The 27,637-nt window shown below is 37.6% G+C and overlaps 1 protein-coding gene across 2 annotated transcripts in view; it reads left to right on the forward strand.

Annotated features, from left to right (window-relative positions):
* LOC131063009 (uncharacterized protein At1g32220, chloroplastic) overlaps window positions 1-27,637 on the forward strand; it is a 127,204-nt gene that overhangs the window by 56,702 nt on the left and 42,865 nt on the right. For both annotated transcript variants that reach the window (XM_057996764.2, XM_057996763.2), the window contains exon 5: window positions 17,500-17,646. In XM_057996764.2, the coding sequence (XP_057852747.1) occupies window positions 17,500-17,646 (147 nt within the window). The remainder of the gene's footprint in view (window positions 1-17,499; window positions 17,647-27,637) is intronic.

Consider the following 27,637-nt stretch of genomic DNA (forward strand, 5'->3'; position numbering starts at 1 on the left):
TTCAAGATATCTTGAAGAGATTTGGTATGATGGATTGCAAATCTATGTTTACACCGATGGAAACAAATTTGAAGAAATTGAGTGAGTCTGCAACTAGTTCAGATCTGGTAGACCCAACCATGTACAAATAGTTGATTGGATCATTGATGTATCTAGTCAATACTAGACCAAACATCTGCTATGCTTTGAGTGCCCTCGGTCAGTTCATGTGTGAACCAAGGCAAATTCACCTAGTTGCAGCAAAGCATGTCTTGAGATACTTGCGTGGAACAATTTGATATGGCTTGATATAGTCATCCAACGGAGATCTAAAGTTACAAGGCTACTCTGATTCTGATTGGGCCGGAAGCGTATGTGACAGGAAGAGCACTTCTGGATGTTGCTTTAGCTTGGGGTCTGCCATGATTTCTTGGTGTAGCAGGAAGTAGTCTTCAGTGTCACTAAGCACTGCAAAGGCCGAATATATTGCAGCATGTGTAGCAACTCGAGAAGCAGTGTGGCTTCGGAATCTCCTTACAGGATTGTTTGGACAATCATTGGAGCCAACTGTTATTCATTGTGACAATCAAAGTTGTGTGAAGCTATTTGTCAATCCAGAGTTTCATGATAGAACAAAACGTGTGGAAATCAAATACCATTATATCAGAGATATGGTACTGAGGAAAGCTATTCAACTAAGGTACATTTGCACTGATGATCAGACGACTGATATTCTCACCAAGCCCCTCTCCAGAGTGAAATTTGTACATTTTTGAGACAAGCTCGGAGTTGTGGAGAATGAAGCCCTTGTTGAGAGGGAGGCTCAACATCATTGATTTTTGTTATTTGCTATAATGCATTTTTCTCTGAGATGGAGAAATTTGAGGTGAAAGCCCTTGTCCATCTCTGAGTCGGAGATGTGGTTCTTTCCACACATGGGAGTTACCATGGTGGACGTCATGTTGAGTGACTCCATGACGATAACACGTTGAGCGACTCCGTGATGAACTTTCTTTCACACATGGGAGTAGCTATGGTGAATGTCATGTTGATAGACTTAATGACATGAATATCTGGAAAGATACCTCCCTAGCTAAGAGGGAGTGTTGATGTTATAGCAGCAAGAGTTCTCTTTCCACCTGACTGTTGTATTAATTATTATAAACACTTTATTCATTTCCTAGTTATTGTTGTCTTATTTCTACAATCTTTTTATTTACTAAAACTGTATGTTAGTATTCCAACGTGGGATTATATTAGTTAACTATCGGGTTGATATCGCACCCCTTGCTTTTGACCCCCTGATTAGAGTCATGTCTGTTCGTTGTTTGCTTTAGACGGGTATGTAGTTTCCTTTGATCGGGGATATTGGAGCATAATCATCGCTGAATGATATGCTGTGCATATACATGTGATGCCCATGAAATATATATGCTGTGTGGTCTCCGTGGACTATATATGTTTTACACAAGTGCCTAGCAAACTCAAACAATCAAATTGAATATATTGTCGAAAACTCACACAAATAATGGCTAATTTATGAACATTAACTAGCATGAAACCAAGAAACGACTAGTTTAACTTTTTTTTTTTTTTTTTCAAAAAGGAAATAATTGAAAAATGCTGATGCCATTATCATATGCATTTTTTTAAAACAGATTTCAGTACAAGAAGGAAATACTCTTCGTTGAATAAAATAAACATTAGTTCATTGGAAACATAAACATAAATAAGTATGCAACTAATTTCTATTAAAAGGAAAAGATGAAAGGTTTAGAATGTATTTTCATTTAGCATCTGGTAAACCTGCTCATCCTTAAATTCTTTCTAAATCATAGAGGGGAAAAAGATATCACCAGGGCGTTTATCCACCCAACCATAGATCGTTTCCGATCCCCCTTGCTCACTTCCAACTGAAGTGGCCCGACCCTCCGCAAGGGAAAAGAAATGGTTATGTCAAGTCATGCTGGAACTGGTGTAAGACCCTATAGTCATAATCAATTACACCCTATAGCTACCTGCTAACTGGTATAATTTCCTGAATAAGATTGTATCTGGAATCTTAGAACTGGCAAGCACTACATGCAGCTAGTGCACCTTGGCCAAGGATTTGTCTACATGTTCTCATGTGGTCCAGTTCCACCCTATCCGACTTGCACTCTTAGATTTATTAGCAAGAATTAGAAAACATGGAATTCAAAAGGATTTTCTTATTGTACTTGTGAGGTTAACATTCTTATCTCACTCTTACAAGTTTATCTTCTTCTGATTGAGTGTAAGCCCTTATTTAAATTTACCACGTATTAATTATAATCTCATAAATTTTCTTGCTGAGATAGAGGACCCTACCAAATAGTAAATATATATTAAGAAAACTAGTACCTGAATTTCAAAATGACTCCTTCAGTAACAACAACGCAGAATAGGAAAGAAAGAAAGAACGAAAGGAAAGGCTTTTTGTTGAGTTGCTAAAGGAAAATTATCTAGCAAAGTTTTCCGGAAACACAACACTATAACTGAAGAACTTTTCACAGACAGAGACAAATTTTCTATGCAGCAGGTATATAAGCTCCCTTGTTGAAACAAAAGATTAATAAGAGAGTTCATGTGCCTGCAAAATGTGATGAAGATAGTAACAACTCAACCTGCTATGAATGACCTGGCTGCTACGGTAGACTGTTCTGGTTACCTTGAGCTACCAAGAGTTCAAGAATATCCTTCCTTCCTCAAGCTGCTTTTCACTTAGCAATAACTCTCTTTCTGCCGAATTCTAGTTGCCATTCCTCCAAAATAAAGATCCAAATTTTTTTTGCCTGTACCGAATCGTTTCCCCCCCTCACTATAATGCTTCGGTACCCTAATATTTTACGGAGGAGATGCTCTAAATTTCCGCCATCACTTGTCATGGTTTTTGGAAAGAAATCTCGGCGACGCTTGGAGTTTTTTTTTAAAAGAATTATGACCCCAAAAACCAATATATCTTATCCTTCGAAAGAGTGAAAAATCACACATATGAAGTATCAAATAAACTCTTTTTTTTTTTAAAAGAAATCATTATGATGCCAATCGAGCTAAAGTTTTAATAAAATAAATAATTTTTTTTATGAGAAGCGAATATAAGGTCAGAGAAATTAAAACAACCAAGTTATTATATATATATATATTTTTGATAATTACATTAAATTAATAATTAAAATAAATAAATATTCCCTTTTTAAAATCAATTTAAATTTAATAAATAATATACCTTTATTAGAAGTACAACCTTAGTTGGCTTAGTGGTGGAGAATTTGTGCTCTTGAAAAAGAGGTCACAAGTTCAAATCCCACAAGGAGGTAGGGTATGTACACCTTATCGGCTTCGGCCCATTACCTATCACACAAAAAAAAAAAAAAAAAAACCTTATTAGAATCATTTAACAAAATGATCAAGATATTTATTTATTTTTCAAATGTATATATATTCGGAGTCTACTTCTCAAGTCGAAAACATGTCTAAATAAATGTATTAATTAAGAAAATATATAAAGGTACATTTTAATGATAATGTAACGCTAGTACAAAGGTTAGACAAACGAGCATAGAGTAAGTCAGAGACACTAACGAACATTTTTCCCATGGTCCTAATAGGGAAACCTAGGTTGACAAGGTCACACTAGCTGACATTAGGTAGTACATACCAGTCTTTGTATACCATACAATCATTGACCATAACCATTTCGCTTCCCTCTTTCCCGGTGATATCTTTCCCCCCTCGCTCTTCTTGGAGGCCAAGTCGTTCCTACATCCACTTTTCCACACTAGAGTAGTTAGTCCGACATCTCGACATTCCAACATTAATGTATATATTCATTAAATCAAAAGAAGAGTCTCAACATCACTAATGTAAATGAAACATCACAACATTTCATATATATAATATTGAAAAATAAGAAATAAAGCAATTTTCAACTAGGGCATCATTTAGGCTAAACCATTGTTTCTAGCATTCAATACCATTTAGGGCATCATTGTTTAACCGAAAACCACTGTTAGGAAAACCAAAATCTTGTAGGGCATCAAAATCATTGTTTCGGAAACCAGTATCCGTCTACTGCATCAACACAGCTAAGTACCAAAATAAGAGTAAACAGGAGGGGATGTGACATATCCTCCCTCTTGTGAATCATCGTCCTTGATGATTGAAGTTTCCAAAAATATTTACAATTTTTACATTGCTAAGCTAAATTAACTGATTATAAGCATTAAACAAGTAAGAAAATTTTTGATGCATCTCATCATAGTCTTCCTAGGTAGCACTGTCTTCAGAGTATTGGTCCCTTTGGACCTTGCATTGTCTAACCACTTTGTTTTGTAAGCGGAGCTTACGTCCCTCAAGCACCCTAACGGGCTCGATCACGACCACTCTTGGGTCCTGCACCTGCAAGGAATTCCAATCAATCATATGGTCAAAATCCGCTACATATTTCTTAAGATATGATACATGAAAAACATTATGCAATTGGGCAAGAGTTGGAGGTAGAGCAATCCTGTAAGCGATTGGGTTGATGACTACCAAAACCTTGAAAGGTCCTACATATCTGGGAGCTAATTTGGAGGATTTTCCAAAGGTGATGGCACTTTTCGGAGGTTTGACTCCAAGGAGCACTTTCTCTCCCACCTAAAAATGTTTGGGCTTTCGTTTTGCATCTGCATAACTTATTTGCCGATCGTTAGCTTCTGCTAACCTTTGTTGGATCAGTTTAACTTGCCCTTCTATTTCTGAAAGCATTTCTGGATCGAGGACTATCCTAGCTGATAGGAGTTTTGCACCTCCTTCCATACAAAGTTTCGAATGGAGCCATTTTGATAGATGATGGATAAGTGTTGTTATAAGCAAATTCTACCAGAGGTAAATAGTCCTCCCACTTGTACTGTTGGTCCATACAGTGCATTCGAAGTAGGTCTTCCAATATTTGGTTAACTCGCTTTGTTTGACCATTAGTTTCCGGATGGTAGGATGAGCTAATATTCAATTGAGTGCCCAATGCTGCAAAGAGTGTCTGCCAAAATCTGGACGTTACTCTAGCATCTCTATCTAATATAATCTTCTCTGGAACTCCGTGAAGTTTGAAAATTTCCTGCACAAACTTACGGGCTAATGTGGGTGCTCCGTCTGTGAGATTTCTCGATATAAAGTGGGCCACTTTTGTGAGTTTGTCTGCTACCACCAAGATGGTATTGTGCTTATTCCGTGACGTGGGTAAACCTTGGACAAAGTCCATACTTATTACCTGCCACTTCCATTTTGGTACGTCATGTTGATGGAGTAATTCTGCTGGGTGCAGGTGCTCTGCCTTGACTTTTTGGCATTCGAGATAGCTGGCTACAAATTTGGCTGCATCCCTTTTCATGCCCTTCCAAAAATACAAAGGTCTAACATCTGCTAAAATCTTGGTAACTCCGGGATGACCCGAATACGAAGCAGTATGTATTTCCTTCCACACTAATTTCCTTAGTTCCGAAGATTTCGGGATATACATTCTGCCCTCAAATCATGACAACACGTTGGGTTCAAATTTAAATCCGTCATACCTGTGATCTTGTGGGTTATTTTGGTTAGCTTTTCTTACTTGGAGATAGAATTTGTCATTTCCTGAACTTTGAAGAACCTGCTGTCTAAAGTTCATTTGGATGGAAGCTATAGCTGATATATGTCGTTATGACTCAAGGCATCCGCCACACGGTTTTCCTTCCCTTTGATGTAATTGATTTCAAAGTCGTAGTCAGAAATTAATTCCAGCCATCTTCTTTGGCGGGCATTCAAATTTGGTTGTGTATATATATACTTTAATGCTTGATGGTCTGATCGTAACTCAAAGGGCTTTCCCATTAGGTAATGACGCCATCTTTGCAAAGCATGAACTATAGCGGCTAGTTCCAAATCATGGGGTGCGTAGTTCATTTCATAATTCTTGAGTTTCCGAGACTCATATGCAACTACTTGCTAGTCTTGCATTAACACTCCCCCTAAGCCTTCTCCTGAAGCATCGGTTACTACTAAAAATTGTCCTTCGCGGTCTGGCACCTTCAAGATCGGTGCCGAGGTTAGCTTGTCCTTAAGGAGTTCAAAGACTTGTTGGCACTTTTCTATCCATTGAAATCGTTTACCCTTTCTTTGGAGGGAAGTGATGGGATGAGCGATTTGAGAAAAATCTAGGACGAACTTTCTGTAGTACCCTGCTAGGCCCATAAAACTTCCGATTTCTTGTACATTTCTAGGAACTGGCCATTCCGAAATGGCTTTGATTTTAGTTGGATCTACTGCTATGCCTTTTGCGGAAATGATGTGCCCAAGGTATTGTACTTCTGGAAGAAAGTGCATTTGGATAGTTTGCCATATAATTGATGTTCTCGTAATCGCTGCAATACTATGTGGAGATGTTTCAAATGTTCTTCTTTGTTCCTGTAATATATAAGGATATCGTCCAGAAAAACTAGAACAAATCGATCCAAGCAATCATGGAATACACTGTTCATAAGGTTCATAAATGCAGCTGGTGCGTTAGTTAGTCCAAATGGTAGGACCATGAACTCGTAGTGCCCATAACGAGTTCAGAAAGCCGTTTTAGGTATGTCTTCTTCCTTGAGTCTTAACTGATGATACCCAGACCACAAGTCGATTTTAGAAAATATGGTAGCCCCTCGCATTTGGTCGAATAGATCGTCGATACGGGGAAGGGGTACTTATTTCTGATTGTTATTTTATTGAGCATCCTGTAATCTATACATAATCAAAGAGTCCCATCTTTCTTTTTGACAAAAATGACCGGTGCTCCCCATGGAGACAGACTAGGTTGAATTAGACCTTTGTCAAGCAACTCTTGTAATTGCGCTTTCAATTCCATCTGTTCCACTGTCGTTATTCTATAGGTTTCTTTAGATATGGGTGCGACACCTGGTATGAGATCTATAGAAAAGTCAAAGACTCTTTTTGGGGGTAATCCTGGCAGCTCTTCAGGAAACTCGTCACGAAAGTCACGAAGATAAGGGCATTTATCTTCAAAGGACTCTTTCCGCTCTTCATTACCATCCATTTCTTCCATCTTGACAACAAACAGATGACATCCCTTTTTTTTACTGCGCCTCAACTGAGATGCGGAGAGTTGTCTCAACTTAACTTCCTTCTTGATACGCTGTAGGGACACTGCATTGCCTGAATCATCCAAACATTCCACAATTTTATTGGAATAGTCCACCTTTGCATGATGCTTCCACAACCACTTCATTTCTAAGATAATGTCATATGATCCTAAGGGCGCTACAAACAAGTTAACCTCTGTTGCGAAGCTTGGTAGCTCAACCTTGGCCTCAAACAAACATTGCTCTACCCGAGCTCTAGACTGATTCGCATATTCAACTATCCATGTGTTAGCCATATACCCAATCCTTTTTGGAAATCTACTAAGTATCCTAGGTGAAATAAAATTCTTTGTGGCTCCTGTGTCTATTAAAATGGATATTGAATTACCATAGAGCATACCTGACATCTCAATGGGAGTGATTTGATAGTCTTCCTGCCTGTTATCTACTGCTGCATGGATTCTTTGTTGGAAGGCTGTCTGCTGGTTAGGGAGAGGGTTCCTTTGAGCTTGTGCCCCTTGTGTCCTAGTGGGACACTGGTTTGCATAGTGTTCCCCTCCACATGTAAAACATCCTCCTGGGGGTCCTCTTTTTCAGTTGTCTTACCACGTGGATCATTGCCTCTGTTATTACTAGAAGCAGGCTTTTTATCTCCATGGAAATCTTGATGATATCCTTTGAACTTCTTTTCCCCCTTCGTGGCAGTTTCCTCTCTGTCAGTTCTCTTCCTGAAGGGCTAAGAAGAGTGAAACCCCTTTCCTCTTTTTCTACTTTTATCTCTAATAGAGTCATCCTTCTTGAGTTTTAGTTCTTGACGGACGGCCTTTTCATAGGCTTCTACAGTAGTCGAGGGAGCTAGGACATCTACCACTCCTCCAATTCTGTTATTGAGTCCCATAATATACTTCCTCGGACGAAATGTTTCATCTGTTTGCAACTGGGGAACATATTTAAGTAACTGATTAAACTTCTCTGTGTACTCATTAATTGATAATTCTCCTTGTCAGAGGGCTTGGAATTTTGATAGTTTCTGTTCATAGAAGAGTTGTGGCAGCCACCTCTGCCTGAACAACTCCACAAATTTGGTCCAAGTTAAGCTAGATGGTTTTAGTTTAAGTTCAGCTTTCTTACTTTCCCACCACTCAGCAGCTTCCCCTGTTAGCTGATAGGAACCCCATACGGCCTTTTGGGTTTCAATGTAGTCCCTAATGTCATAGTATTTTTCCATACCGGTTAGCCATGCTTCAGCGGCATCCCCGGACATAGTTCCATCGAATTGAGGAGGTTTGACCTTCTTCATATCTTCTGATATGATGCCAATTCCAGAATTCTTTTCAGAACTTTGAGCTCCATTATGAGAATGTTCCTCCCCGTGTTCACTAAAATGTTCCTTCCTGTTTTCTCTCTCCCTAGACTGATTTTCAGTTTCCCTACCCTCAGTTTCATCCAAAAACAGAACCCTTTGTTCCAAATTCCCTATTTGGTTATGGGTTTCTTGCATCATCGACATGAGTCTGTCTAACTTTTCTGTTGGAGATCTAGGTATTTCAATATGGTCACCACTCCTTCTGTCTTCCATTCTGATTAATTTTAATACCTGATGGAAAGATTTGATTTAATTATTTATTATTATTTTTCTAAGTATTTCAACATAAGGTAAAATATCGATAATTTACAGTAAATAAACATTCAGAAAATTGCCAAGAAGATTACACACAACAAAATTATTTTTCCATTCATCCCAAAATTATATTTACATTGGATTAAACAAGTGCAAACCAAAATTGTATTTACACTGATATATAGACATCCTATCTAAGAGCTGTTCTGATTGTCTTCACTGCACTCACTGCCTGTAATGGGCTCCTCCTAGTCAGGAAGTTCAGTATAAGGTAGGAGTCTGTAGCCTCGAGTAGGCTCTCGTTGAACAACTAGTGGATCCGGTTTAATTACAATAGGAACATGAACTGGCTCAGCTACTATGGTGGAAAGCAAGATCGGTTCTCTTGTCTTTCTTGTAGTCTGAACAGTTTCTATTATAATTTTGGGGTTTTGCTGGTCTGACTTTGTTTTAATTATGGTTTTGTGTTCTGCTTTAACCTCAGCCCTTATTTCGGGTGTCCATTTGCGCCTCTGCTGTTTGATCCTCTCCCAAGCTGCTGCAAGGGTTTCATGATCGCCCAAGGGTTCACATTGGGAATAATCGTAATCCTTGAAAAGGGCATTAGCTAGTTTTAAAGAAAGAGGGTCTCAGACTCTTTTCGGTTTAGTGTGGATCATCATCAACATCTTGGCAAGAACCAAAATGCCTTGATCAGTCTTGTTTTTGTCTCAAGTGTTGACGAGCCCAAGTCCAGTGTTGAACCTGGTCGCTCTGATACCATATGTAACATACTCAAAAACTCAAACAAATAACGGCTAGTTTATGAACATTAACTAACATGAAAGCAAGAAACGGCTAGATTAACTTTTTTTTTTTCAAAAAGGAAATAATTGAACATGAAATGCCGATGCCATTATCATATGCATTTTTTTTAAACAGATTTCAGTACAAGAAGGAAATAGTCTTCGTTGAATAAAATAAACATTAGTTCATTGGAAACATAAACATAAATAAGCATGTAACTAATTTCTATTAAAAGGAAAAGATGAAAGGTTTAGAATGTACTTTTCATTTAGCATCTGGTAAACCTGCTCATCCTTAAATTCTTTCTGAATCATAGAGGGGAAAAAGATATCACCGGGGCTTTTATCCACCCAACCATAGATCGTTTCCGATCCCCCTTGCTCACTTCCAACTAAAGTGACCCGACCCTCCGCAAGGGAAAAGAAATGGTTATGTCAAGTCATGCTGGAACTGGTGTAAGACCCTACAGTCGTAATCAATTACACCCTATAACTACCTACTAACTGGTATAATTTCCTGAGTAAGACTGTATCTGGAATCTTAGAACCGACAAGCACTACATGCAGCTAGTGCACGTTGGCCAAGGATTTGTCTACATGCTCTCATGTGGTCTAGTTCCACCCTATCCGACTTGCACTCTTAGATTTATTAGCAAGAATTAGAAAACATGGAATTCAAAAGGATTTTCTTATTGTACTTGTGAGGTTAACATTCTTATCTCACCCTTACAAGTTTATCTTCTTCTGACTGAGTGTAAGCCCTTATTTAAATTTACCACGTATTAATTATAATCTCATAAATTTTCTTGTTGAGACAGAGGACCCTACCGAACAGTAAATATATATTAAGAAAACCGGTACTTGAATTACAAAATGACTCCTTCAGTAACAACAACGCAAAATAGGAAAGAAAGAAAGAACGAAAGGAAGGGCTTTTTGTTGAGTTGCTAAAGGAAATTTATCTATCAAAGTTTTTCGGAAACACAACACTATAACTGAAGAACTTTTCACAGACAGACAAATTTTCTATGCAGCAGGTATATAAGCTTCCTTGTTGAAACAAAAGATTAATAAGAGAGTTCACGTGCCTGCAAAATGTGATGAAGATAGTAACACCTCAACCTGCTATGAATGACCTGGCTGCTACGGTAGACTGTTTTGGTTACCTTGAGCTACCAAGAGTTCAAGAATATCCTTCCTTCCTCAACAAGCTGCTGTTCACTTAGCAATAACTCTCCTTTTGCCGAATTCTAGCTGTCGTTCCTCCAAAATAAAGATCCAAATTTTTTTTTCCTATATCGAATCGTTTTCCCCCCACTCCCTATAATGCTCCGCCACCCTAATATTTTACGGAGGAGATGCTCTAAATTTCCGCCATCAACCGTCATGGTTTCTGGAAAGAAATCTCGGTGACGGAGGAATTTTTTTTTTTTTTTTAAGAACTATGACCCCCAAAACCAATATATTTTATCCTTCGAAAGAATGAAAAATCACACATATGAAGTATTAAATAACCTCTTTTTTAAAAAAAAAGAAATCATTATGACGCCAATCAGGCTAAAGTTTTGATAAAATAAATAATTTTTTTTATGAGAAGCGAATATAAGAATCAATGTAAATATTCCCTTTTTAAAATCAATGTAAATTTAATAAATAATATACCTTTATTAGAATCATTTAACAAATTGATCAAGATATTTATTTATTTTTCAAATGTATATATATTCGGAGTCGACTTCTCAATTCGAATTCATATCTAAATAAATGTATTAATTAAGAAAATATATAAAGGTACATTTTAATGATAATGTAACGCCAATACAAAGGTTAGACAAATGAGCATAGAGTAAGTTGGAGACACTAACGAACATTTGAAAAATAAATAAATCATTTAGGCTAAACCATTGTTTCTAGCATTCATTATCATTTAGGGCATCATTGTTTAACTGAAAACCACTGTTAGCAAAACCAAAATCTTGTAGGGCATCAAAATCATTGTTTCGGAAACCAGTATCCATCTACGGCATCAACACAACTAAGTACCAAAATAAGAGTAAACAGGAGGGGATCTGACAATTCACATGTGATGCCCGTGAAATACATATGATGTGTGGTCTCCGCGGAATATATATGTTTTACATAAGCGCCCAGCAAACTCAAACAATCAAATTGAATATATTGGAAGAAACTAGTGCTTGAGGAAGAAATCTATATCTTCAGCATATTCACATATTGCTTCAGATCGATACTCATTAAAGAAATATTAATTCTGTACTTCTGCTTATTTAACTTCTGATCCAAAACATAACATGATGAAGGTAGGAAATACGTGGGGTAGGGAGGTTTAGGATGTGGGAGGTATAAGGGTGTAATGAAGAGGTAAGGGGTGTAAGCTAGGATGGGATTGGAGTTAGTGAAGGGAGTTTAGGATGTAGGATGGAGGGGTAGGTTTAGGCTAAGTAGAGGGTGGTTTAGGATAGGATGGAAGGGTATGTTTAGGGGAATAGGGGGGTGTAAAGGGTAAGGTAGGAAGTAGAAGGTGTAGGTTAGGAAAATGGAATCTGGGGAATGAAGGTAAGAGATGAGGATAGGTAGGTGGGTAGGGAGGTTATGATGGTTAATAATGAGGGATGTAGGGGAATGTAAGGTATAGCTAGGATGGGAGGTAAAAGGGTTAAGGGATAGGATAGAGGTTATGTAGGTGAAGTGGGTTGGGATATGGGGATGGGTGGAAGGAAGGGTAGATGGAGGATGGAAAGATAGGTAGTGGGGTGAGATGGAAGGAAAGGTTTATGGATGAAATGTTAGGAAGGTGAGATGGAGAAGGATGAATGATGGAGAGGTGAAAGGGAAGCGATCGGGCTTGGGCATCCACTATTAGTGTTGAGAAAGGCAGATCGGAAGCTTTGGAGGGTTGAGGGATTGTTGAACTTTACTTCATCATAATGAGAGAAACTTGATCAACCTCTGAGCAACTACAAATAAGAGTCTAATAGCAAAGACTTAACAACTACCAACGGCTAAGCTAAGACAACCAACCTAGAAAGCGAAAAAGTGGGGGTCCCCATTTGCAATGGGGCGATGTGTGAATACATCACAACAGGTTTATTCTTATACATATACATACATACATATAATGTATTAAAAAATTCAAAATTATATAATGTGAAACAGTGATACTCATAATTGCCAATAATTTCTGTTTTTAAATCTCATAATTTGCAAAATTAAAATATTCATAAATTCATAATTCAATGATTTGTCAAATGTTAATAAACAATGAAAATTACAATCAATATTTAATAATCTTTATATTGCTTTTCATGAAAAGCATAAAAAACTTAACGTTTGGTTCAATTTCATTTGAACCACAATGTGTTACAATGCCACTTCCACTAGCCATGCATTGTACAAGCTACCTTGCCTCATCTGGAGATATTTTCTGGCAAGCTGTGCAATGATAATGTCGAAGTCAACACACTCAAGAGTTTGATTCCAATTCCTCATCACCCCCTAATTGTAATCAAATCTCTTATATGACAAGAGTTCCTAATAACTAGAGGGGGTTTGGGAGGGTAGACCCTAATGGGGCTGAGGGGTAACACCCCTCATGGGGATTTGGGGGCAATGCCCCCAATGGGGTTGAGGGGCAGCACCCCTCATGAGGGTTTGAAGGAAATGCTTTGAGCAAGGTCTAGGGGCAACACCCCTCGTGGGAGTCTATGGGAAATGCTCCTAGTGGGTATGTGGGGTAGTGCCCCTCGTGGGGTCACGATACAAGGCAAGGTTGTGGGGTAGAGCCCACGCCACCAAGTGCAATTAAGGCCTTTGAAATGACACAAACCTTCAAGATGCATGCCATTTTCACAATTTTATCAAATAAGAATGAAATTATGTATGCAGCCATTTCTTTGTTCATAATCATAGAAACGGGACTCGCCCAGACTCGCCCGGACTCGGCGAGTCCGAGTACGAGTCATGCTCGGTGAGTCCTAGGGGCTCGGACTCGGACTCGGACTCGTCCGAGTTTGGCGAGTAAAATCGCCAGACTCGCCGAGTTGGCGAGTTTGGCTCAAACTCGCCAAACTCGGCGAGTCTTGAGCCCCAAACTTGGCTACTGCCTAGCTTAAGTAAAATGACAAAAAAAAAACATTTTAAAAAGTTTTTTTAAAATGAATGGTCTCGTCTTTGTTCACTACAACCTCCGCCTGAGAATGAGAAAAATTAGGGTTACAACATGTCAGCCAATAGAAAAATAACACCGGACGCCTTTATTAAATGCCCCTTTACCCCACCTTGGGGGCGCTGCCCCCAAACCCCCGTCGAAAAATATGGGGGGAAATTGTGTCGATAGAAGTAGGGAAAATTTAACCTCCGAGTCTGACACTGATTGGATCGACTAGGTAGATATAGAGGTTGAGACTGTAGCCATGGCAGAGGAGGAGTGGAGAGCACGAGCACAGATTGGAGATTCAGAGGCAGATAGTGACACGGATGTTCTTGATGTTGGTGAGCATGGCATGGTGTCACGGGGAGCGGCCATGGCTGTCCAATCATCCAGGACCTACCTTAGACGCCTTCGCAGGGGGCCGAGGCCGGAGGGTGCTGCCGTGTAGGCTCCTCTGAGCCATAGGCTTGTAGTTGTATTTACCTTTGGTATTTGTATGAAACATTTGATGATGATCATATGATGACATGGATTTTTTATTCCATGAGTTTTGTAATATTGTATACATTTGACAATATTTATATATCTATGTTTGTTATTTTCTTCAGCTACAATTTGCGTTTATGCTTATGTGATTGATGTATACTTGTGTATGTAATCAAATGAGCCAAGTTTGATGATGTTATTGTGTCTTTATGGTGCATTCAATAAAGGGTGTCTGAAACAAGTTTTAAATCTTTAAAAATCTCTAAATTTCTTGAGTTTTTCACTTTCCCGAGTCCAGCCGAGTCTGGAGCCGAGTTTGATGCCGAGTCTCGAGTCCGAGCCCGAGTCGGCCTTGCCGAGTCCGAGTCCCGTTTCTTTGGTTCATATACATGTTTTGAAAAAAATAACTCTTTTTTTGTTTTTTCTTAGGCAGCCCTTGGGTTCAGCCCAAGTTCGCCTAGGGTCCCTCTTGAAGGACCCACAAGGAACTTGAGGTGCCCAAGAGGGACCCTAGGCGAACCTATTGGGGAACCAACTCAAGACCTAAATCCAAATTCTACCCACACGGGCATGGGTGGGGGGTAGAGGAACCTAGTAACATAGCTTTTAGTATATCTTACATGATATCATCTCAATTTAAAATGTTTGTTAGCACAATGGTGGGATTTAAGAAGCCTAAAATCTTTGATGGTGAGAGGCATTTCAAGCCAGCAATGTTGTTCATCTACTTGGGAATGTACCTGGAATGTTTTTGAATAGAAACATTGCAAGAAATGCAATTGACTAACACAACAATAGATAAATGACTTGGTGTTTGTTCACCACAACCTTTGCTTGAATCTAAAGAAAGCTCCAAGTTAGAGTTTTGAAATACTTGCAATCATAATTATAATTGTAATCATTATTTTTTTTTCACAGTCAAATGCCAATATTAATTTCTATTTGGAAAAAAATAGTTAATGTTGAGTATGACCAGCCAATTGACTACGACGAGATTAATCCACATTCAAAGTGGATTGCAAATGGTGATGTCTTTGATAATGATGATTGTGTTTTCCTTAAGGAGTTAAGCTATGATAGTGATGTGGTTGAATTACTTAGGAGAGGCTCTAACCTAAGAGTTTCATCATGAGGACGGACAACCCTCTAGAGTAGCTCTCTTTGTAACAGAAAGTCATCGGCTATATTTGATTTTTGGGGAACTTTTTACTTATTCTAGGCTGACTTTGTACAAAGTAGACTGTAATTTAAATTTTGAGAAATATTAGCATCTAGTTATTATTTATGCACTATGAAGTATGCATTATGCAGTGCAATGTAATAGATAATATGAAGTTATGAACATAAATGACAAAATTGGTCCTCTACAATCGATGCGCTAAATTCTCTATTTTATTTGCTCTTGATATCTCTATGCTATTGAAATGCCTTTAAATTTCAAAAAAAAGTATTTCTCTATGTTCCACGGGGATGTATCCCTTGGCTTTTTTCCCTCGTACCCATACCAGGGATGCAGGGACAGGAATTTGCCGTTTCCTAAGTGCCCCCTTTTTTGCAAAATTTTAGGGGATGTTTCCAGGACAGTTTGTGGGCCACAGGGGACGCCTAGGTGTCCCCCGCCCGTCCCAGGGACAGCTGGCTGTTCCCTATGGCCCATAATTTTTTAGTGTCCAAAATAAAGTAAAAAACACATTTTTAGTTTACAATAGAGGTTCGGCTGGCCCCACCAAGACCCCAAATAAACATTAAAATATAACAAACCCTAATCTAACGCATAAAACAAACAAAAGGAAGAAAAATACACTCATTACAGTTTATGTCATTTCATAGTTATGGATGTTTAATATTTAATATTTATCATTTTATGTCTATTATGGATGTTTATGGCATGTTTGTTGGCAATGATTGATGAAAGCATCCCTTGTCGTCCCCGTCCCTGAAACTCCTTGGAACATAGGTATTTCTCCCTTTTTTTATGTTTTTTTAATCCAAAAATTTCCTCATTTTTTCCCATTTAAATCCCAATTTAAGAAGTCGCTTGTTTTTTATTTGACAATTTTTTCCCCAAAGATTTTTGTTGTTATTCCAAACAAATAATATGGTTGAGTTGCTTGCACTTGAAGGAGGCACTGAACCAGCCAAAAACATGAATTCTTGGAGGCTCTTGATAGAAGATGGCTCAAACTTTATTGTTACCCAAATCAAAAGAAACCTTTAGAATGAGGATAATAGTCAAAAATAGAAAATGGACCCAATTTATTCAGCATGCAATCAAACTACCTAGAGGCTTAAAAATTATAACAATTCAAAGTCAGTTAAGATCCATAGACAAAATAGTAGATTTGTAATGTCCCCTAATTAGTTGTACTTTTAATAAATTAACCTAAATTTGCCCAAATCTAAAATAGGTAATTAAGTTTATGGGAGTACCTTTGTATATTGTTTTCCTGCAACACAAAATTAGAGAACATATATGAAGTAATACTAATAAACTGAAACATATACTAATGAATTAGATTGAGTGATACAATCCTTTAATGTATTAATTACCATTAGTATTATATTTGTTAGATAAAATCAGATTGTAGGTTAGTTGCCATTATTATCCAATTCTTAGTGCACTAGGGTAGGCTAGCTGTATAAGGTGTCGAAGAGACCCTCCACCCTAGGCCCAAGAGCAAATGCTACATCCCTCTTGGCTCCATGTGGCAGGTGTTAAGCATCCATCATGGAGTAGCGTACCCAGTGAGGTGTCCTATTGCTGTTCCCCCTCATCACAACCACCTCCTCTCTTAAGCCCAAGAGCAGATGCTTCATCCCTCTTGGCTCCATGTGGCAGGGGTTAGGCATCCTATCTTAAAACTTCATTATAACATGAAAAGTTTATTACAATATTATAAGCATTTATATCCTATCTTATACATTAAAGCTTCATATCTATTTAAAGATGAATAACACTTTCCTTCCCTAGTAGGAAAGAAATATAAGAGAAACTTATTGTTAGATCTAAAATGTTATCTACACATCATTGTTGATCCGTTTAATCTTGTCCATTTCCTCCCTGTTTAATACATGGTGGAGTTTTATGTTGCAGTGTACTCTTATTTTCATAAATGACCCTGATTATGTCATTTCTCCACTTCTTTTCCTTCCTTCATTATGTTACTTTAAAGTTTGGTATCATTAGTTTGATTGTTTTCAGATGTGATTGAAACATCAGTACGATAAGTCAAATTTTTAGTTAGTATTATATCTGTTTATATTTTCAGAAATTTCTCTTTACTAGCATTTTGTACAGCGTTTCAAGTATCCAATATTTATTCAGAAATAATTTTGCAGGTGATGTTTTCTATGCCAACTGGGAAGGTTTACTTCCTGGTGTTACTGCAGTTGTTTCTACCATTGGAGGCTTTGGTACAAATGAACAAATGGAAAAAATAAATGGAGAAGCTAATGTTTTGGCTGTAGATGCTGCCAGTAGATCTGGTTAGTAACTGTTGATTACTTATTTTTTGAGTTCCACATTCTTCCTAGGTGGTACATCTACTGAATTACAAGGCATTTTTCTCTCTCATAAGAATGCTCAAACATGGGCACAAAACATGAATGGGGTAATTGCAGGTGGTCATTCAAACTTAAACAAGGCAAAGAAGTATCACCAACAAATTGTTTTTGAATTCAAATTCCTCTTTCTACTCTAATATTTCTTATTAGCGTAATAAAATGGTATTCCAGTTCTATCTTTTTTCTTGAAAGTAATTTGTTTCCTCCATATGCAATTTGTAAGCCTTCATATTTGCCCAGAACTCATTTTTACCATAGAGGTTCTATTAGGGGTCTCATCGCACTACACAACACAAACAAATGACCAACTCCCTATGCTAGAAAGCACCCATGCAAGGGGCTCAAGACCAGAAAAAACCTTGGAACTACAAATATTGTCATGTTTGGTCAAAGTACAGCTAACAACTACCACTAACAGCCAAAATAATGTAAGCACTACCATACACACGACTAAACTACTAAAATTACATTATCCAACAACCAGAGGCTACTATAGACAGGATAGCCAAAATGTAAAAGCCCATATGTACCCACTGGACAGGGAACAGTAACAAAACATAGTACCAAACACAAATTCATTGTATGCCAGGTGAATCCCATGATGGAACCTTGGCACCACCATGAACTGGTTACTACCGGATGAAATTCGACAAGGGAAAAATTCGAAAAAAAAAAATCGGATAAAATTCGCCTTATATAATTTTGTTTATTTTTAAATATATGTATACTTATAATAAATTATCAAAATAGCTTAACATTGCTAAATAGATTTGAAGTCATTATAGAAAGATGGCACATTTATAAAATATAAACCATAAGAAACATAGGAATTTCAGTAATGCTAGTGATCATATATGATATGCCTAATACATTGTACAGCGGAATCCCTTTTGAACCTGCAGAAGGAAGTGCACTTGACACCTGCATTTCTCTAAAAATTTTTTTACTAGGTGATAGTTCAATGTGGGTTTGCAAGTTATCATTTTCTGTCTGGCCTTTATATAGCTACAGCCGGGGACCATGTTGAATTGAATCTTAGCGTGCAGGAAACCACCCTCTTATTTTAGGAACTTGCCATTTCTTTTATATACAAAAGTGTCATTTTATTGGATTACTTTATTTCACATTTGTAGTTTTTGTAAAAGTTATTCTGCTGTCTGCCCACTTTTTAGCAGAATTTTTTTATGGCCGTATTAACGATTTTTTTATAAAAGTTTGAAATTCGATTAAATTCAAACCTCATCCATGAAAATCGCTATATTCTGTGACTTAGCTTGAGGGAATACCATCACCTGAAAGTGGCACTATAACAGCCATAACAGATGTGGAATTTGCAACCAGACCTGAGAAGCTTACGCCATCCAATAGCTCTGGCCTGCAAACTCAATGTGAGAAGGGGCCATTGACAAACACTCAGAGGAATTATCCACTCGTAATTTACTAGAGCCTGTCGTGCTGCGTGACCAGCTTATGCCTAATGAGCTGCCACAAATCTTGAAACAGGTCCATTAGGTTGCCTATATCTCTGTTCAATAAATCGAAGTCCTCCACTGAGACCTCATCTTGTGCCTGAATGGCTGAACCAAAGAGAAATGCCCAACAAAAGGCTGCATTGTGGGTGGAGGGCCAGGAATTGCCACCATCTGATCCTAACTGTAATATCCCCTTCTCATTGGTGACCTTCCAGTGGTCCATTAGCCTATTCCTGAGACCCGTAGGTTAGGTGGAATGAAGAATGAGGGTCCAGCATTGATGAAGCGAGGACTTACTATTTTTAGTAAGTCAAGGAATGGCTATTTTGGTGATACTGTCCTACTGAGCTCTCTATGCTCTGTCACTGGGCGCGAAGATCATGCTTTTCAGAGCATTAGTTCTTGACTTGCTATTTTTAGTAAGTGGTAGTGTGGCATAATTCTATTTCTAGCAGTGGATAGGGTCCTGATCCTGCAGCAGTTCAGTGGTCTTCCTGGCTCAGTTTCATCCTGGTTTTGACAGTAATCAGTACGGGAGTCATATGTGACACAATTAAATATTATTTCCTTATCCTAAGGTTTAATATTTAATTAATCTGATTAATTGCTATTGATTTATTGAATGTGGGATTAATGTCTATTATCTCCTAAGTATTTGGCGAATTTCATGCTTAATAAGGGGATGTCGAAATTATTGAGAGAGATATTATTTTATGACTTATCTCTAATGTTTGCCAAGTAAATATCGTGGGTCCATGCTTTTTGGCGTGAGGGTTGAATTAAGAATATGGCGCCACTCTTGGGGTCCACGTGGGGTGGAATGAAATGCAAATGAAAGAAGTTGAGTTTGAAGGAATTTGCATTTGGATTTGATGGTGAGAAGTTATAAATAAGAGCCTTGGGCTCCCATTTGCTTCATCTTGAAAATTTGTAATGTTATGTTGCCGGTTTGGCGACAGAACTTGAGGCTTCGGAGTGCATCTCCCTAGTGCTTCTCGGTTTCGTACTTGAAACATAGTACCTAGCTGTGTGCTGTATTCTACTACATTCTCAGAGCTTGCCATAGTCATTCTTGGTGTTGAAGCGATTCTGGAGACTTGCTGTTTTGCCTGTGGCTGAAGTACATTTTCGATCACACCTCTCTGCTGAAGCAACTGACGGTTATGGGTATCAGCTCTTTCCTCCTTCCTAGCAATAGCGATATACTTTGTGAGTTTATAGCATGTTTGTTTGAGTTTTGAATTTTCTAAGCTAAATCGAAATTCCCAGGCTTAGCGTGGCTTTCTGTTTTGCATTGGGATGCATGCAAAATTAATAAGGGGTTGTTTGTATCTTGGTTTTAGTTGGTTGTTGTTGCACTTGATATATTGTGGGTTTGGGACTGGTTTGAAGTGATTTGGATGGGTATTGAGGGAGTTATGAGCTTTTTAGAGTTTTCATAGGCTGCTGATTTGTAATTCCAGCATGCAGATTGGTTTTAGCAGAAATTCATGTTTCTTATTGGGATAATCTGCATTATTCTCCTTCTCTTATCTCTCTTTTTGTAAGGTTAAGTAGTAGTACTACTAACCAGTTCTGCTTTGTAATTCTCATCCCACTGAAAAAGTGGAAGAGGCTGGCTTGCCGTCTACTATCAAGCAAAATTGTAATTTCAGTCCTCCCACTGCATAAGTGGTCGAGTGATAGTTATGTGTAATGATCCTCCCGCTACATAAGCGGTCGAGTTGAGGTTGTTATGTAATTGCAGTCCTCCCGCTGAAATATTGCGGTTGAGTGATTCTTATTTTGTGTATCTTACTTGGCTGGTTCACCGCCAAGTTTCCTTGTTTTCCCGCTTGATAAGCGGAAGGGGTTGGCTTGCCGCCCAAGCATTGCATTGTATTTCAGTTTCTTAAGCTAATGATCCCCTCAACACCGTATGCTCTCACCTTCCCACATTGGGCACTTGGTGATCAGAAAGTGGAAGGGTTACTTTCCCAGCATGTTTCAGTTTATGATTTCTAACCTTAACGGGTTAATTTCTTGTTGATGTTTATTGTTGGCCTTAAAAATAAAAATAAAAAATAACTAGGATATTACATGTACCCCCATTACATCTTTCTCTGCATCATTCAAAGGAACCAGCTCCTCTATCGCTTGATGAACCTTGGCATCCATGTTTTCTCCTCCATTTTGCTGTGAAAATCTCCTAACATGGACTGCAACCTGTTTAAACCAGATACTTTCACCCCATTATGTCCCATTTTATCTTTAACCAAGTTTAGAATCTGCACATCAGGACAATGAAAGTTCTTTTTTAACCTAAGTCTGAAACATGCCCTTTTCTTAGTGGGTCCCTAGGGGTGCTTGCTCCAGAGCTCGCCATTATCAGAAGACTCACACCTAACCAACAAGCACCAAACCTATCTGGACACTGTAAAGACCGCACCCCTATGCACCAAATCACTGTTAAATACCATTTGTAGAACAACATGCTGCACTTAAGCCCTAACAGCTAAGTTACCGGTACCTCCAAGTTTTCCCCCAAATCTGGGCATGGTACGTGTCTGATTTGGAGTCGACTTGGAATCCTTGTGGAATCGGATAGGGTTCCTCTTTTTTGCTCCTGAAACGTATCCCCATTTTGACCCATGAATCCCGACGCATCTGAGGTCGACATGATGATTCCATGGAGTTTTTTTGATGAAATCATGTCACACATGAGGGGTTATTCATTGACTTTGCAGAATGAAATTGGGTCGTTTAAAGTTTAAACCCTAAAATGAAAAGCTAAAACGCATTTCGCTTGTCTTCGGCGGAGAAAATGGCACGACGCATAGAGGAAATGGCAAAGAAAACCAGTGACGAGACAGAGGTAGACCGGCATAGAGGTAGACTAGCGAGGGCACGACGGCACACGACACAACACACTAAAATAATTTTTTTTTAATTTGTTTCTATAGTTTTGTTGATGTCTTGTCTGTATTTTAATCTTCATCGATTTATTTTGTTTATGTTACTTTTCTGTAGTTTTGTTTATGTATTCTTTGTATTTTTATTTATATTTTGTATTTTAAACAAAATAAATGGAGCCTTGATATAAATTTATTAATTAATGATTTGTATATTAATTTATACAAATAATAAATATTAAATATTTAAATTTTATTTAAAGTGAAAATAAAATATTAATTACAAAATAGTTAAAATAATAATTATTAATAATACAAATCAAAATTAAATATGATATTTAATTTTAATTTGTAGTATTATTATTTTAAATATGAATATTTTTTCTGTTGTGTAATTAATATTTTATTTTCACATTAAATAAAATTTAAATATTTAATTATAAGTTACTTTCATAATTAAATTTTAATTATAGGTTACTTTCATTATTAGAAGTTTGTAAATATTTAAATATTTTTATAGGTTACTTTCATAATTATAATAATTTCACTTTCACTTTAAATTAAATTTAAATATTTAACATCTATAATTTATTGTTTAATATTAAATGTTAATAATTATTTTTTAATTTGTTGTAGATAGCATAATGGCAACCACTGCTAGCTCTATTCCTCAACGGACTTTCAAAACCAATCCAAATTCACCCATATGTGTATATATTTATGATTTTAATATCTTTTTGTACAGATGTACCCAGACGTACCCAACCCCCCCCAAAATTGCCGTACCGGTGTACCGTACCCACGTACCTGTGCCCGTACCAGCAACTTAGCCTAACAGCACACTTCTTCAATTGCATAGAATTCTCCGAGGCATGTTCACATACATGCATGCCACACCATCATTAAACTGACTTAAAGACCCATAGCAACGATCCTATACACCATAAGGATGCCACAAGGAGATAGCCAAATGAACTACTCTTCCTCTAAAACCCTATCGTGAGTATATCACAAACAGATTAGGAAAGGTGATCTAACATTAGTAATCATTTATGTCCCAACATTTTCCCACGTTATTACTTTCTAAGTAAGAGAATTCAGTTTGAAGCACTCTCTTGATTCTCAAGGTAATCTGCAACAGAATTATGTACCCTCTAGCAGTGCTCAAAGGAAGCGTATTCCAATTTGCTGATCCATGTAAGCATTTCTTCAAGATTGGACAGAAGCCGCAAGTTGGGACTGAATTTTACTGCGTCAATCACCATTTCAGAGTTACCTGCTATCTCCAGCTTCTGGTAATCTACCTCATATGCTGTTTTTTTAATTGCTTATGGATTACAGATATCTTGCTCATACGAGCATCAACATGAGACAAAAATAAGCTGCTCACGAGCAAATACACTAGAAGTCATCCATGGAAGACCAAGAGTCACAACTTAGAAATCCATTTTTATTTAGAAACCACCTCCATAGAAGTCAACTATGGAATACCAAGAGTCACAACTTAGACCTCCACTTTTAGATGCACCTATGGGGTATTGAGCTTGGATCTTTATGATGAAAATCCAATGTTTTAACCAATTAAGCTCAACCCCTTGGATCTCATCTGGTGTTTTTGTTCCTGCAAGAAGTGCGTTCCATTCCACCTCATTGTTAGTTTTGATGCCTATGTGCATGGATCCATTCATCAACATTTCTCCATGCACATCCCTTATGATAAATTTTGCACCAGCTATGCCCGTGTTCCCTTTTAAGGCATCATCAAAATTTAATTTAACTTTCTCTTGCAGTGGTTTACACTTCTTGTTTCAACTATTTTTTTCCTTATCTCTTATCCGATGAACAAAATACCTATAAATCAATATTGTATATGTATGCAGTTCTCTGTACTGGAACAGATTTCTGCATTAAAATTGTTGTGCAATGGTCACTTGCCCCATCATTCATGCATCCATACATATGTTTTATTATAATGCATCTTATTTATTTATAATCCTATTTGTGGACCAAACCTCACATTGGAGGTTAGAATAAGAAAAACCTGTTCACTCCCTATACTCTTGTTTTAGCTTCTTTAGTAATGTTCAAAGTTGTCCTATCTCATTTTCTTATCATCTTTGGCTGCAATGTCCTCTGTTTTGTGCAACATTGTCTGTGTCCCGTTTCATTGGCTTTACATCTCTAGCAATTTGTCTACCGACTTTTTCCCCACAACATTTTGTAGTTGTTATCTCTAGGGCAATGTATTCCTTGGGCATTGATGTGAAATGCTTTCACACTCAGCTACTTGATTCAATCCAAATTTTCTACCCTTGGATGATAACTTCATGCATTAAGCTGTCTTCTGGAGGCATATCTGCATCGATATTAAATTATTAATAAATCATATATTTATTTTATTTTCTGTTCTTGCAAATATTGTATATTTTTTTTTCCATGGAAATTCTTAAAACTTATTATCATTTTCTCCTTTTAAATGCTTTGGGATGCCATTGCAATCTTATCCAAGCCACAATTTTAAACAATGTTAGAAAGATGCAGAAATGTGGTAGAGCAGGAAAACGGTATCCATATATTCTTAAAATTTAAGGAAGATAGAATATGTGGTCCTGCTCTGTTTCAATTGTTTATTTTGTCGGCTATTTTATTTCTGTATATTTATGAATTCCATCAAGGTTTGACAGTATGTCTCGGACACCCAAATATACAATTCAAACTAGACAGAAACCAGAAAAGAGCATCTTCTGTTTTGAAGAAAATTGGTGGAGCATAACACGAGATAATTTTTATTTATTTATTGAAAGGTGAGTACAGCATTCATTAAGAGCACAAAGATCTACTAAAGATGAAGTTGTCATCTATGTAGACTATCACAAAAGAATATTGAAAGGTGAATACATCATTCATCATCCAAATGAAAGTGATAAGTGCTTTGGTTAGACCTGTTGTGACCTAATCACATATCACCCCGTTCCAAATGGGAAACCCCTACTTTTTAGGTCCTCTTGGTTTTTTGGTCTTGGTTTGTCGGGTCTTTTCGTGGTAGTCTCATCAGTCCTCTCAGTTTGCAAGTGTTTGGGGGTCAATTTGATCTAGTTTGCAGCTTGTTTGAGCAAATTTCGCCAAGTCTGGAGCTTGTTTTGTCCATTTTAAGGTTTTGCCCTTCAGACTTGAATTTGAGACCTTTCCTTTAGGGTTTTGGAAAAACTGAACGTTGCATTAAATCAAAGCCTTTAAGGAACTTGCCAATGAAATTTGAGTAAATTCTGAGCAACTTTCTATTTTTAGAAAGCTATTTTTAGGGATTTCATTGCCTCCCGGATTGGTCTAATTTTGCCAAAAATAAACTTACTATTTTTAGCAGTTTCTATTTTTAGTATTTGTCGTCTCATCTTGTTTTGCCCTAATCTTAACATTCTAAAGTACTTACTATTTATAGTAAGTCTATTCTTGGCAGGTTCGTCAACAAGCAGGGCTCCCGACATTGATGATTGAGCATTTGTGAACATTTCTAAATCCGGAAAAGTGTGAAAAAAACAGGCTACCGATCAGAAAAAATGGCTAAGTGTGGACTCCCATCCCAGAAGTGGAAAGCATTGAAAAATTCTCTAACTCCGGCAAGAAAATCACTTCAATTCCAGATATGGCATCCTAATCCGGAAGATGATCAAAATTGACTATCTGGAAAAGAACAAGCAAGAATCCCTCACCAAAGAAAAGCATCCAAGTCTAGAATGAGTGCTAAATGGGGACCGGGAAGGAAAATCCATCATTCCTTGACCATGGTGTTTTAGCACCCAAGAAGAAAGAAGGGCACTAGAAAGGGGGTGTTTTTCCTCCACAATGCCAAATTAGCACCTGTTGACGTGTATTTTGTACACTATCAAACACAGAATAAAATACCTAAAGGTACCTTATCCTCTCTTGAGTAAAGCCTCTGATTGCTGAAGATATCGCGAAAAAGGATCAATCAGGATGACTCCAAGGTTCTTGTATGTAGGGTCTCTACGTGTGGATAAGCTCTCTGTGGTATGATGTGATTTGCTGGAATCACAAGGGGACTTACACTTGATGCCTGAACTTCTGATTTGCTTTGAATATTGCTGGAACACAGGATCTTACTAGCTTTGACTTGAAAAAAAAAAAAGGAAAAAAGATGAGGGCGAGGAAAGGATCTAATCCTAACACTAAGAATGTAAGAGCAATGAATGATCTTTGATGGAATTCTAACTAAGTCTTGTTTTGACATCCCAGGACCATCTCCACAAGGTTAGTGCGATCTTCGAAGGAAAGCTTTATGATGTTCAAATCATCACTGCAGGCATAGACACCATCAGGTTGATGCATATCAATGAAGAAGCGACAATTGAAGTTAAGCTTAAGCTGAATGATTCCAGTTGACTACACAAGGCAAGTCTGCAATCAACAAACTGCTAGTAGTATGGATATACGAATTCCACCATCAATCAAGCACATTTCTTCCACTCATTTATTAACATGAAATCAAATATGAGAAGTATAAAGACCACGCAAATTGTCGAATCGACCCATAAATTTCACCATTTCTTCAATGAAGTTACAAGTCTTTTACAACAACATCTTGGCAACAATCTTTGCCTTCTCTCTCTACTCTACTCTAATTGCTATTCTAATCACCTTCTAACTACTCTCTATCTGTCTTCTAACTGCTTCCAACTATATTCTAACTCTAACTATCACCTTTACAAAATGAAATGCCAGGGCTTATATAGTGCCCTCAATACAATTCGATGGCTTAGATCAATTCGAGATCAATGGCCAAGATTTTACAATGAAAACCCTAATTAGGGTTTGTTACAACCATTACATAACATTTAATGCTTGACCAATGATAAAATTGTATTGCTTGGACACATGTCCTCTCTAGAAAATTCCACCAATGGATAGCCGGGGTAGGTACATAGAAGTTTGTGCCACCTTCCATGAGTTAGGTACATTGAATCTGGAAATGCTGAGGTGGACCACACTGACTGGATGAGCGATGACTGGGATGCCACCTTGTCTGACACTTGTAACTTGGTAGATATTCAACTTAATGTTGTTGAGAAGCTAGCTTTAATTAATTCATCTGGAACTATTTGCTTCCTCAATGAACCCTTGTTCTAACTTCTTGTGTCCTTGATTTGCAGGATGATGATGTACCTCGCCTTGGAATGCTGGATTGGAAGAGGTCGCCCTTGATGACGTTAGTCCAAAGAAGGCCGTCCTTGTTGATGCTAGGCTGGATCGAAGAAGGTCGTCCTTGTCCTCGCTTGATCGTCCTTGAGGAGAGTCTTCCGACTTGTAGATCTTTCGAGCTTGGAGTCGCCATCTTGATACCTACACAACATTTCAAAATTAGTAATATATCTTGAAATCTAAAAATTAAACTTTAAAAGGAAGATTCAAGATTTTAATTTAGGAAACCTCATGATAAATCTTGAGTTATCATTTCCTAATTTAGGATTTTCAAAGCAAAATTTAAATCTTCAAAAATGGTGCCATGGTGATTACACCATACCTCCACTTGGG

The sequence above is a fragment of the Cryptomeria japonica genome, chromosome 2 (genome assembly GCF_030272615.1).
Source record: "Cryptomeria japonica chromosome 2, Sugi_1.0, whole genome shotgun sequence".
Lineage (NCBI taxonomy): Eukaryota > Viridiplantae > Streptophyta > Pinopsida > Cupressales > Cupressaceae > Cryptomeria > Cryptomeria japonica.